The 11,637-nt window shown below is 43.6% G+C and overlaps 1 protein-coding gene across 1 annotated transcript; it reads right to left on the reverse strand.

The window, feature by feature from the left end:
• Positions 1–10,474: 10,474 nt before the first annotated feature.
• Positions 10,475–11,422, reverse strand: LOC135873814 (olfactory receptor 52E2-like). The gene has a single exon (XM_065398432.1). The coding sequence runs from the start codon at positions 11,420–11,422 to the stop codon at positions 10,475–10,477; it is 948 nt and encodes a 315-aa protein (XP_065254504.1).
• Positions 11,423–11,637: the final 215 nt, after the last annotated feature.

Raw genomic sequence — 11,637 nt, forward strand, 5'->3', positions numbered from 1 at the left:
GTTCTTCATTTCGATGTTTCAGTTTTCCAGGTTGCTCTTTACCACTAGGTTGCACGTCACCTCCCACCCCCCGCTTTTTCCCCTCCTGTCCTCACTTCGACTCCCTCTCTGTGTTAAAAGTTACAATTTTTACAGACACCCCCAAAAGATAAAGCAATCAAAAACAGAACAAAGAGAAAACAAAGTAAAAACTTCACTTTATACAAATCCAGTAAATTAATTATTTTAAACCTTCTGGAATGCAACAGCTGGAATTATTCCTAACTTTCTTGAAGATATGGTTGCCAAGCAACAGAAATGCACATGCTGCTTCTAATCCTAACCACTACTAATATTTAGAACATGGGCTTTCCTTATTTCCATGTAGCAGAGTTTTAAAATAAAGTTGAATATAAAGTAATGTAAAATTCCTTGTTACTAAATTTATACACCAAATTTGGCAAATATTAAAATGATTTTATCAGTTTTTATAAAAAGTTTTACAGAAGGTAATAACTTGTTTCAATGTTTAACCTTTTTTATTTTTTATTTTTGTTTGCCTTATTTTGTACAGTTATAAATATAATTCTGGCACAATTTGTTTTTAATTGTAAGTTTGTCCTGTATGTCATGTGTGTTGTCCTGTGTTGTATTTTGTGTGACGCATGACTACTTTTTATTATTTTTATTTTGTTCCAACAAAATTAAAGTTTATACTCTTTGAAAAAAATATATATGTGGTACCACACAATTTTAATATCATGGTTGGGGTATAATCATAGTATTGATAATACATTTTTGTTGTTTGTGTCTGCAGTTAGGGTTATTGGCGATGTAGTGGCATCTTACACATGTGTTGTGTTCCTGGGTAACACTACTCAAATGGATACGGCCAGATAGCTGTGTCGGTTGCCCATCAAGAAAACTTAGCTCTCATGATGGGATGTAGAAGAAACACACCTCTGTAAAAAAGCACGTAAGGACATGTGATATGCTCATGTGACCCTGGACTCTCTCTTGGCCAGTAATTTACCAGGCACCTGGGCTGTGGGCTTTGTTTGGGACAGTAAAATTCCATGCACAGGGCAGAGGATATGAAATGACCCCTTAGACATCCCCACCTTGTCTTCAATTCCTGCTTCATTTCTCTGGTCTGGATTTCTATCAAGGAAGCTCTCGAAGAAGAGACCTCAGGAGGACTGATGACCCCCAAGCTGTTTGGATGACTCCAGATAAACTTTTGGAAGCTAGCAGTTTATTCCATCACTGCTAACTGAAAAATCACTTGGATATATCTGATATATTAACCATAAGAACATAAGAATGGCCATACTGGGTCGGACCAAAGGTCCATCTAGCCCAGTGTGACGGTGCTGCCTGTGGGAGCCAGCTGAGGTCACTCAATCAGGGTGAACTGCAAACAAAACGGGGCAGACAAACCCCAAACATTGGCGGATATTCCAATACTTAGATTTACCAAGCCAGCACAAAACAGCTTCTATAGTACCTCACTGGTTACTTAGAAGTCCAAACAACACAGTTCCCTTAAAGTACCCAGCCTCAGGCGTCCACCCAGACACACACGTCAGATATGATGATGATTATTGAAAATCTTATCGCATCATATAAAAGAAAAGGTTCTTCCAATCCCAAAGGATCAGCCACATACCCAGGTCCAATTATAACTTAGGTCTTGCCCAAAATACACACTTATAGCCAATTCATATTAACTAAACTAAAATTTATTAAAAAAGAAAAGAGAGAGAGTGTTGGTTAAAAGATCAATATACATACAGACTTAAATTCAATTCTTGAGGTTCAGATACATAGCAGAGGTGAGCTTGTAGTTGCCAAAAGTCCTTTTAGATATAGTCCATAGGTTATAGTCCAATGTCCATATTCAGGGTGGCTCCAGTCAGTGACTGGGGATCTCAATCCTTATGGCTTAAGGTTTCCCCCTCTTGAAACCCAAAGCAGATCTGAGATGAAGTAGGATCGTGTCCCAGGGTTCTTATACATTTCCAGCAGCCTTTCAGCCTGAGAAAACAATAGGCCTAACTCTCCTTCCAAACATCCTGGCAATTAGCACAGGGTAATTTATCCATTAAACAGTTCAGATACAGGTTACCACAACCTTCAAAGAGACATATAGACAATAATACTATTTCACTCAAGTATCATCACAAATGTTAATATTCCTTTTTTGAACTTTAAATTAAAACTATAGCAATAGACAAGACTTGTTTGCTTACATCACAAGACCTGAGCAAACATCTACCCTTGAGATCTCTAACAATGCAGACTTGCATTTCAAAGCTCTATTCATTTACGTATCTTCCTAACCAGTCTAGGTTCAGCTATAGGTCAGGTCAGTCTGTAAGGTAATTAGCTCTTTCTGGCCCTGTCACCTTTCAATGAGATATTATATCATACTCATAATGTCACACCCAGTATCCTGTCTTCCAACAGTGGCCAGTGCCAGGTGCTCCAGAGGGAATGATAAGAACAGGTCATCACCAAGTGATGCATCCCCTGTCGTCCATTCCCAGCTTCTGGTGAACAGAGGCTAGGGACACAATCCCTGCCCATCCTGGCTAATAGCCATTGATGGATCTATCCTCCATGAATTTAACTAGCTCTTTTTTGAACCCTGTTATGGTCTTGGCCTTCACAACATCTTCTGGCAAGGAGTTCCACAGGTTGACTGTGTGTTGTGTGAAGAAATACCTCCTTTTATTTGTTTTAAACCTGCTTCCTATTAATTTCATTTGGTGACCCCTAGTTCTTGTGTTATGAGAAGTAGTAAACAATACTTCCTTATCTACTTTCTCTACAGAAGTCATGATTTTATAGACCTCAATCATATCTCCCCTTAGCCATCTCTTTTCCAAGCTGAAAAGTAACAATCTTATTAATCTTTACTGATATGGAAGCCATTCCATACTCCTAATTATTTTTTTCCCCTTTTTGTAACCTCTTCCAATTCCAATATATCTTTTTTGAGATGGGGCGACCACATCTGCACACGATATTCAAGATGTGGTTGTACCATAGATTTATATAGAGGCAATATGATAATTTCTGTCCTATTATCTATCCCTTTCTTAATTATTCCCAGCATTCTGTTAGCTTTTTTGACTGCCACTGCACATTGAGTGGATGTTTTCAGAGAATTATCCACAATGACTCCAAGATCTCTTTCTTGAGTGGTAGTAGCTAATTTAGATCCCATTATTTTATATGTACAGTTGTGATTCTGCTTTCCAATATGCATTACTTTCCATATATCAACATTAAATATCATCTGCCATTTTGTTGCCCAGTCACCCAGTTTTGAGAGATCCTTTTGTAGCTCTTTGCAGTCTGATTGGGTCTTAACTGCCTTTAATCATTTTGTATCATCTGCAAATTTTGCCACCTCACTGTTTACCCCTGTTTCCAGATCATTTATGAATATGTTGAATAGGACTGGTCCCAGAACAGACCTCTGCAGGACACCACTATTTACTTCTCTCCATTCTCAAAACTGACCATATATACCTACCCTTTGTTTCTTTTCTTTTAACAAGTTACCAATCCATGAGAGCATCTGCCCTCTTATCCTGAGGCAGTTACTTTCCTTAAGAGCCTTTGGTGAAGAACCTTGTCAAAGGATTTCTGAAAATCTAAGTACACTATATCCACTGGATCCCCTTTGTCCACATGCTTGTTTACCCCCCTCAAAGAATTCTAGTATATTGGTGAGGCATGATTTCCCTTTACTACAACCATGTTGACTCTTTCTCAACAAATTATGTTCATCTATGTCTGACAAAATTGTTTATTATAGTTTCAACCTGTTTGTCCGGTACTGAAGTCAGGCTTACAGGCTTGTAATTGCCAGGATCACCTCTGAAGCCCTTTTTTAAAAATTGGAATCACATTAGCTATGCTCCACTCATTTGGTACAGAAGCTGACATAAATGATAGGTTACATACCACAGTTAGTAGTTCTGCAATTTCACATTTGAGTTCTTTCAGAACTCTTGCGTGAATACCATCTCATCCTGGTGACTTATTGCTGTTTAATTTATCAATTTGTTCCAAAACCTCCTCTAATGATACCTCAATCTGGGACAGTTCCTCAGATCTGTCACCTAAAAAGAATGGTTCAGGTTTCGGAATCTCCCTCACATCATCAGCCCTGAGGACCGATGCAAAGAATTAATGTAGTTTCTCTGCAATGGCCTTATCATCTTTGAGTGCTCCTTCAGCAACTCAATCGTCCAGTAGCCCCCCTGATTGTTTAGCAGGCTTCCTGCTTCTGAGGTATTTAAAGAAATTTTGCAATTACGTTTGAGTCTTTTGCTAACTGTTCCTCAAATTCTTTTTTTGGCCTTCCTTGTTGTATTTTTAAAATTCATCTGCCATTAAATCTCTTCTGCTTTTCTTTTATTATTAACCCTTTAATTTTTAGTTACTAACGGATTGGCAGCAGCGTGATCCTTGGGTAAGATCTGAGTTATATACTGGCCTGGCTATGTGGCTGAGCTCTTGAGATGAGAAAGATCCTATATGTGGTGAAATTTGTTTTCACTGTTCACTTGTCCTGGAGTCCAGTGTCCGGATGGTGATCCGGGGGCTGTGTGCCTAATGAGACTTCATTTTTTTTGCTTCCAGTTAAGCAGTGTGATGACACCGAAGTTTAAGTTTGTTACTGGCTTGGTACAATCTAACGGGGGTGAGTCTGCCCTATTTCTCAGCAATTTGTCCCAAATTTGTCATCCTCAGCTGTGTTCCACTGAAGCATGGTGACACATGGATACCAATGACAAGTTCTTCACAAACTCCCAGTAGATATCCCCCTTTAAAAGATCGGGAAACTGAGGCAGCAGGAAGGGTTTAGTCTCTCTCAGATCTGGCTTGTACAGTCCATGCAAGAGCAAAGAGACCTGGTGCTGTCACTCCATTGGTTTATCTATTTCAGGGGACTTCCCCTGATCTCAGCAGGGCTGCACCCATTTACACCAGCTGAGGATTTAGCCCAAGCCATTTAACTAGAGATAAAGTATCAGCAGAGACCAGTAAGCTGGAAGTGAAGAGTCCCAGCTCTGCCATGGATTCATAGGGTGACGCTGGGCATAGCCTCTCCATGCATTAAATGGAGATTATTTTTTATTATGTGTAATATGCTGCTACTAAAAGGCCCTAATCAGGGCCTACAAGTCACACCTTGCACTGATTTGGTTCCTAAAAGCACATTCTTGGGCCTCTATCACTGTGTACAGTTCTAGGCAGTGTTTGGTCCCTGGCAAACAAGAAAGACAAAGCTGAAGACTGAGCTGTGTGGCTGTACTTTGTAACTGTTTCTTTAATCAATTCCTCCTGTTTAAGGAGGACGGCAACTCCACTGATCACAACACAAAACTAGCCTCACTGCATGTAATGCAAGTGAGAGGAGCAATGCCAGTTCATGGCTATAGCAACGGTGCTGGTGGGGTCAAGACTTACAGTCCCCATTCTCACCTCTGCCATTGACTCATTGTGTTGCCCTGGGCAAATCACTTTACTGCTGCTTGGCCCAGTCCCTCCATGACATAGCAATAATGCTGCCTAGCAGCCTAGGTAAAGAGCTTCTAGATGTAGTGACAAAAAGCATCATGCAGAGAATACGTAAGACTCAGCTTCACTGTTGAGCTTCAGCCCCTGGGCAATGAGTGCCCTGTAGTTCCAGATAAGGTGCTAGGTACATGTGTAAATATCAAATGAATGGAAGCTGTGCTGTTTATCTCCCTCCCTGTGAGCTACCGAAGCCACCCCGGCCTCTGCCCAGCATCCCGCCTTCCCAGTTAATGCCGGGGTTTATCCTTCTGCCTTGGTGGAAGAGGAGGAGCAGGGAGATGGGCCTCAGGAGACACTGTGGATAGGTTTCTGAAAACATCCACACAATGTGCAGTGGCAGTCAAAAAAGTGAACAGACTGTTGGGAATCATTAGGTACGGAATAGATAATAAGACAGAAAATATCACATTGGCGCTATATAAATCCATGGTATGCCCAAATATTGAATATTGCATGCAGATGTGGTCTCACCATCACAAAAATATATTTTGGATTTGGAATAGGTACAGGGAAGGGACACAGAAATGATTATGGGCATGGAACACAGTCCATATGAGGAAAGATTAAAAAGACTGGGACTTTTCAGCTTGGAAAATAGGGGAGATGTGTGAGGTGTCTATAGCATCATGAATGGTGTGGAGAAATTGAATATGGAAATGTTATTTACTCCTTCACATAACAGAAGAACTAGGGGGTCACCCAATTAATTTAATAGGCAGCAGATTTAAAAGAAACAAAAGGAAGTATTTCCTCACAGTCAATCTGTGGAACTATTTGCCAGAAGATGTTGTGAAGGCCAAAACAATAACAGGAAGGAACAGCAGGAACTAGAAAAATTAATGCAGGATAGGTCCATCAATGGCTATTAGCCAAGATGGGCAGGGATGGGGTCCCTTCTCTTTGCTAGAAGCTGGGAGTGGGAGACAGGGCATGAATCACTTGATGATTGCCCTGTTCTGTTCATTCCCTCTGTAGCACGTAGCATTGTCCAATGTCAGAAGATAGGATACTGGGCTAGATGGACCATTGGTCTAACCCAGTATGGCAATTCTGAGGTTCTTATATAGACCCCAGATGTATCTTCTCCCTGCTGTAACATAGTAGACTCACATACCTGTCAGAGATGAGAAAAAAACCATAAGTCCTGACACTATCTCTCTCCACAGACATAGTAACAAAGTTTGAATATACATTTAAATTTTAATCTAACCAGGATCCCTTAAGTGACTTGCCACAAGATATCAGAACATATTAGTATTGGAACTGAGTAGGTCTAATATTTTTTTCTTTTATATATAAATTAGATACAGTGCCCCTTCACCTAATTGCTAAGTTGTCAGCCAAAAAAAACTAGAGTTTTTCAAGCGTCTCAATAGCCCCTGGAATCACTCTTAAGGTTGCAATCCCTATCAAAATTTGAAACGGTTCCCTTGCAGCTGGGGATAGGGGAAGGGGAAATTATCAAGATAGTTATGAGAGAGGGGAAGAGAGGAGCAAGTGACAGGAGCAGGGCATTGAGTGGAAGAGGCAGAGCAGGGTGCAGACTTGGCAGAAGAGGTGGGTCAAGGAGTTGGGTTTTGGGGGTCCAGTTATAAGCAGATAGAAAGGTGGCAACCCAGTGTGTTTCACACAGACTGATTACCCAGTTTGTCACATTGGCACTGAAGATAAAATGGAGAGGCTTCCAAGGCCTTTTATATTCTCTCTCTTGTGGGCGGAAACCCCTTTGTTCTTCTGTGCAAAGTCACAGCAACAAAATGGAGTTTGTGGCCATCTGGGCAAGTCACATGTCCATGATTGATTCAGCTTTTTGCAGGCCGATGCCATTGTTTCCATGGTAGTCTGAACATTCCTAGGAAAGCTCAGATGTGGATTGGTGTCTCCCAAAGTCCACTGTTAGTTAAGTACTTCCAATGACTTGAATAATACCTTCATAACATGTTGGCCAAACCTTTCTTATGTGTTTCCTACAGCAAACACTTTAAATACAAGCATAGAGCCAACACTTATAACTTCAGAGATGAAAATGATACATGCATACAAATAGCATGAATATATTCAGTAGATCATAACCTTTGCAAAGCTATGTTACATGGCATATCTAGCATAAAGCCTATTCCAGTTATGTCATATTTACACTCATAAGCATATTTCCATAAACATATAGAGTGCAACATCACAGCCTCCTCCTGAGCTTACTACCAGAGACTTGGACACTGTCCATGGCGGAGGAAGTACATGTAAAATCCCTCTTTGTCTCTGGTCACTCCCCCTTTCAGTACCTTTAAATCTTATGATGTCATTCATAGGTGTCCTAGCAAGGTGTGGGGTTCCTGGTCCCTGGGTGCCTGAAAACATGTTGGGGTGCAGTATTGCTAACAGAATGCAGACAGCAATATCTGTTCAAGTGGCGGTGTCTTGGCATTTAGCCACCAATGCTATGAGGCCTGTGCCTTAGTTTCCCCTTCCACACAGCAGCGTAGGCCTGTTATGCTTTTGCTGCTCAGCCAAGCTTCCAGCCTGTTTACAGGTATAGGCTAAAAAGCAACATGCTTGTGGGACTGTTTTGTCACCATCCCTAGAATGAACAAATATTTTTTCAACAATTGAGGTATGTTACATACACCTCTACCTCCATAGAACGCTGTCCTCGGGAGCCCAAAAATCTTACCGCGGTATAGGTGAAACTCCGTTATATCAAACTTGCTTTGATCCACCAGAGTGCCCAGTCCCACCCCTCGGAGCACTGCTTTACCGCGTTATATCAGAATTTGTGTTATATCGGGTCACGTTATATCGGGGTAGAGGTGTATCTTTAAAAGGGTTTACCATTAGTATTAACCCCTTTGTCTTGACCCCTAGATAAAGTACCAAAAGACTCAAGATTAACAGCCAACTTATGACGGACAGACTTTGTTCACCCAGCCTGGCTTGCCCAGTGTTCACTGTATTTCCCAATCCCTTTGTGTACCATGGTAGGTGCTCAGATACAGATTCTGCGGCCACTTTGCTTAAGGCTCTCAATTCAGGCATGTGTTTGAGGCTTTGGCAAGGAAAGGCTGAACTACAACCATGGCTGCCCTTGGCCCCTCCCTCTGGAATCTCTTTGTGTTGGGCCCCACCCCCTTGTGAAGCTTCCCAAATGCAAAGTTTTCTTTCTTCCAGCCTTGAAGAGACAGTGTGATCTCCCACAAGGGTAGCAGGAACAACATGCTTTAATGGAGTGCTTTGGATTGGTAAGATCCCCTCGGTCACCCCACTCTCTGTTCCCAAAAGGGCAGCTGCAGGGGGGGGGGTGATCCCCTCCAGGAGAGCTGACTCGCAGTTTTCCCTTAAACCCTGATCCACAGGGATGGGTCTGGCATTTCAGATGCAGATTTTTCACCCTCCTCCTGGGGAAAAGCCTCCCTACAAATGGTGGGCAGACACTCCGCCCCCCCGCCACCTTCCGTCTGGACTTCCCTCTCTGGGTTCCCCTCTGAGGCAGACACTCCTGTGTCCCCCAAAAGGGAAGGTGACCCTGATTCAGCTGTGGGCTCACAGCGACAAGCTATGACAGAACCTTCACTGGCCAGCCAAATCCCGCCCCTTTCACTCAGGTTGGGCTTGTTTCCAGTTACAGAGCCCTTGGGGTCTGTTTCCACCGCAGCGGTCGTCAGCTTCCATCTTTGGGATACATGTCTCTGTGCACCCCAGGGTGTTACCCGGGGTTCTTTCAAACCAAAGCTTTTGGTAACTTTTACTCTGTGTGAGGTGGTGTCAGTAAATAAATCAGGGGAGACACGGCCGTCCGACCGATAGATGGCTGGCACAAACAGGGCAACATAAGAGTGCTTTCACTTAAAGCTAAACTTTATTTAGTCTCAAGCACTTACACATGTCTGCAACAGATTAGTAAAACACCCAACTCTTGATAATTACCGACGCTGAGTGTGGCTCAAGAGTGAAACAGCAGCAGGCTTCCAGTGGCCAAATCTTCCATCTGCTGGTGGGGACCGCAAGGTGTCTCAAGAGGGAGAGTCCAAAAAGAGTCCAAAAGAGTCCCCAAACAAGTCCAACTATCTCAAGCTTTTCCCCCTTATTTATACATTAGTAATAGAATGACATGTCCCTTAAAGAAAACTTGTTAAGCAAGCAGTTCCAATGGTATGGAATATGGAGAGGACAAAAATGAGTAGGGCTTCTCTCATCCCTCCCCTCCCCGCCTGAGGCTCGGGGCAACCTGAACTAAGGTCTTCTCCTGCTGCTCCAGCCGGGGTGGCCTGGGCTGTTCCTCGCCCATTCCTACAGGGGCTAGAGTCTTGAACTCCTGCCAGATGAAGCAGAGGCAGGCTGGGATCAGGGCTTCTGCCCCTTTCTGCCAAGCTGCTCCAGATGAATCAGATGAGGATTGCCATGTTCTGTTCATTCCCTCTGAAGCACCTGGCAATGGGACTGTCAGAAGACAGGATACTGGGCTACATGGACCATTGGTTTTACCTAGTATGGCCATTCGGCAGTGCCCGTTAAGTGACTTGCCATACTATGTGAGAACATATTTGTTTTAGAGATGACTGGGACACAGTTGGCAAGGGGAGGGGAATACAGGAGCAAATGAAAGGGGTAGGGCCTTGGGGAGAAGACACACAGCAGGATCGAGGCTTGACAGAAGAGATGGGGCAAGGTTACAATTTCAGGGATCCAGCTATCAGCAATTGGAAAGGTGGCAACGCAGTGTAGTGTACATAGACTGATTCCCCAGTTCATCATATTGATACAGCACAGTAAGGACAGGGAAGGGTTTAATGTCTCTCTGTCTGTCCAGTAAGTGATTCAGGGAAGAGGCCCCAGCACCATGCACCAGCCAGCTCTGCACAGAGCTCAATCTGAGAGCCAGAGCACAAGGAGAAAAACATTAGTTCTCTTTATGAGTAAAGAGCTGGAGCAGCCTGCCCCGGATCTGTTTGGTCCTCACCCCGTAAATGATGGGGTGTAGCATGGGGGGCATCAGCAGGAACATACTGGCAGTGAGAACGCGCAAATGCAGTGGCACATTCTGGCCAAATCGCTGCGTGAGAGACGAGAAGAAATCTGGGATGTACAAAAGTAAGATGGCACAAAGATGAGAGATGCAGGTCCCAAAAGTTTTCAGCCGGGCATCCTTTGTGGGGAGGCGGAAGATGGCCCGGAGGATCAGAGTATAGGACATGGCGATAAAAAACACATCCATTCCGATCACACAGAAAAGATTAAACAGGCCATAGTAACTACTGATGCGGACGTCAGCGCAGGCCAGGTTCACCACAGCTATATGCCCACAATAGAAGTGGGGGATGATGTTGGTTCTACAATACGGCCACTGCCTCGCCAATAAGGGATAGGGTAATGTGACTATGCCACTGCGCAGCAGCACAGCCAGGCCTATCTTGGCCACAACAGAGTTTGTCAGGGTTGTGGAATACCTCAGAGGATTGCAGATGGCTACGTAGCGATCAAAAGCCATGGCCACGAGGATTCCAGACTCCATCGTTGAGAAGGAATAAATAAAGTACATCTGGGTGAGGCAGGCCCTGAAACTGATCTCCCTGGAATTGAACCAGAAGATGCTCAGCATTTTTGGTAGGGTGGATGTGCACACGACCAGGTCGGTGATGGCCAGCATACAGAGGAAATAGAACATGGCCCCCTGGAAGCTCGGCTCCATCTTCACGATGAGCAAGATAGTGAAGTTCCCAAACACGGCTATGACGTACATAGCACAGAAGGGAATGGAGATCCAGATATGGGCTGCCTCTAGGCCAGGGATACCAAGTAGGATGAAGGTGGAGGGGTTGCTGAAGTTGGTTGTGTTGGAATCTGACATGGATTAGGGGAGAAGGTGTCCAACTGTGAGGTGTCTCCTGCATGTACCGTACGTTCCCCTGACTTACTGGGTGTTCCCAGGATCTCGGGTGATGGTCGCAGTTGAAATGCCTGAATGGAAAGACAATGTTAATATGAGACACTACATGCATTAGTGGAGACTGTTCTCATGGGAGAAGGAGTCTGATCACTCTTCACACACTGAAAAATTACATT

The sequence above is a fragment of the Emys orbicularis genome, chromosome 1 (assembly GCF_028017835.1).
Source record: "Emys orbicularis isolate rEmyOrb1 chromosome 1, rEmyOrb1.hap1, whole genome shotgun sequence".
In the NCBI taxonomy this organism is placed as follows: Eukaryota; Metazoa; Chordata; order Testudines; family Emydidae; genus Emys; species Emys orbicularis.

Excerpts from the sequence above, each read along its gene's own strand:
- LOC135873814 (XM_065398432.1), bottom strand. The coding sequence starts at position 11,422 with ATGTCAGATTCCAACACAACCAACTTCAGCAACCCCTCCACCTTCATC.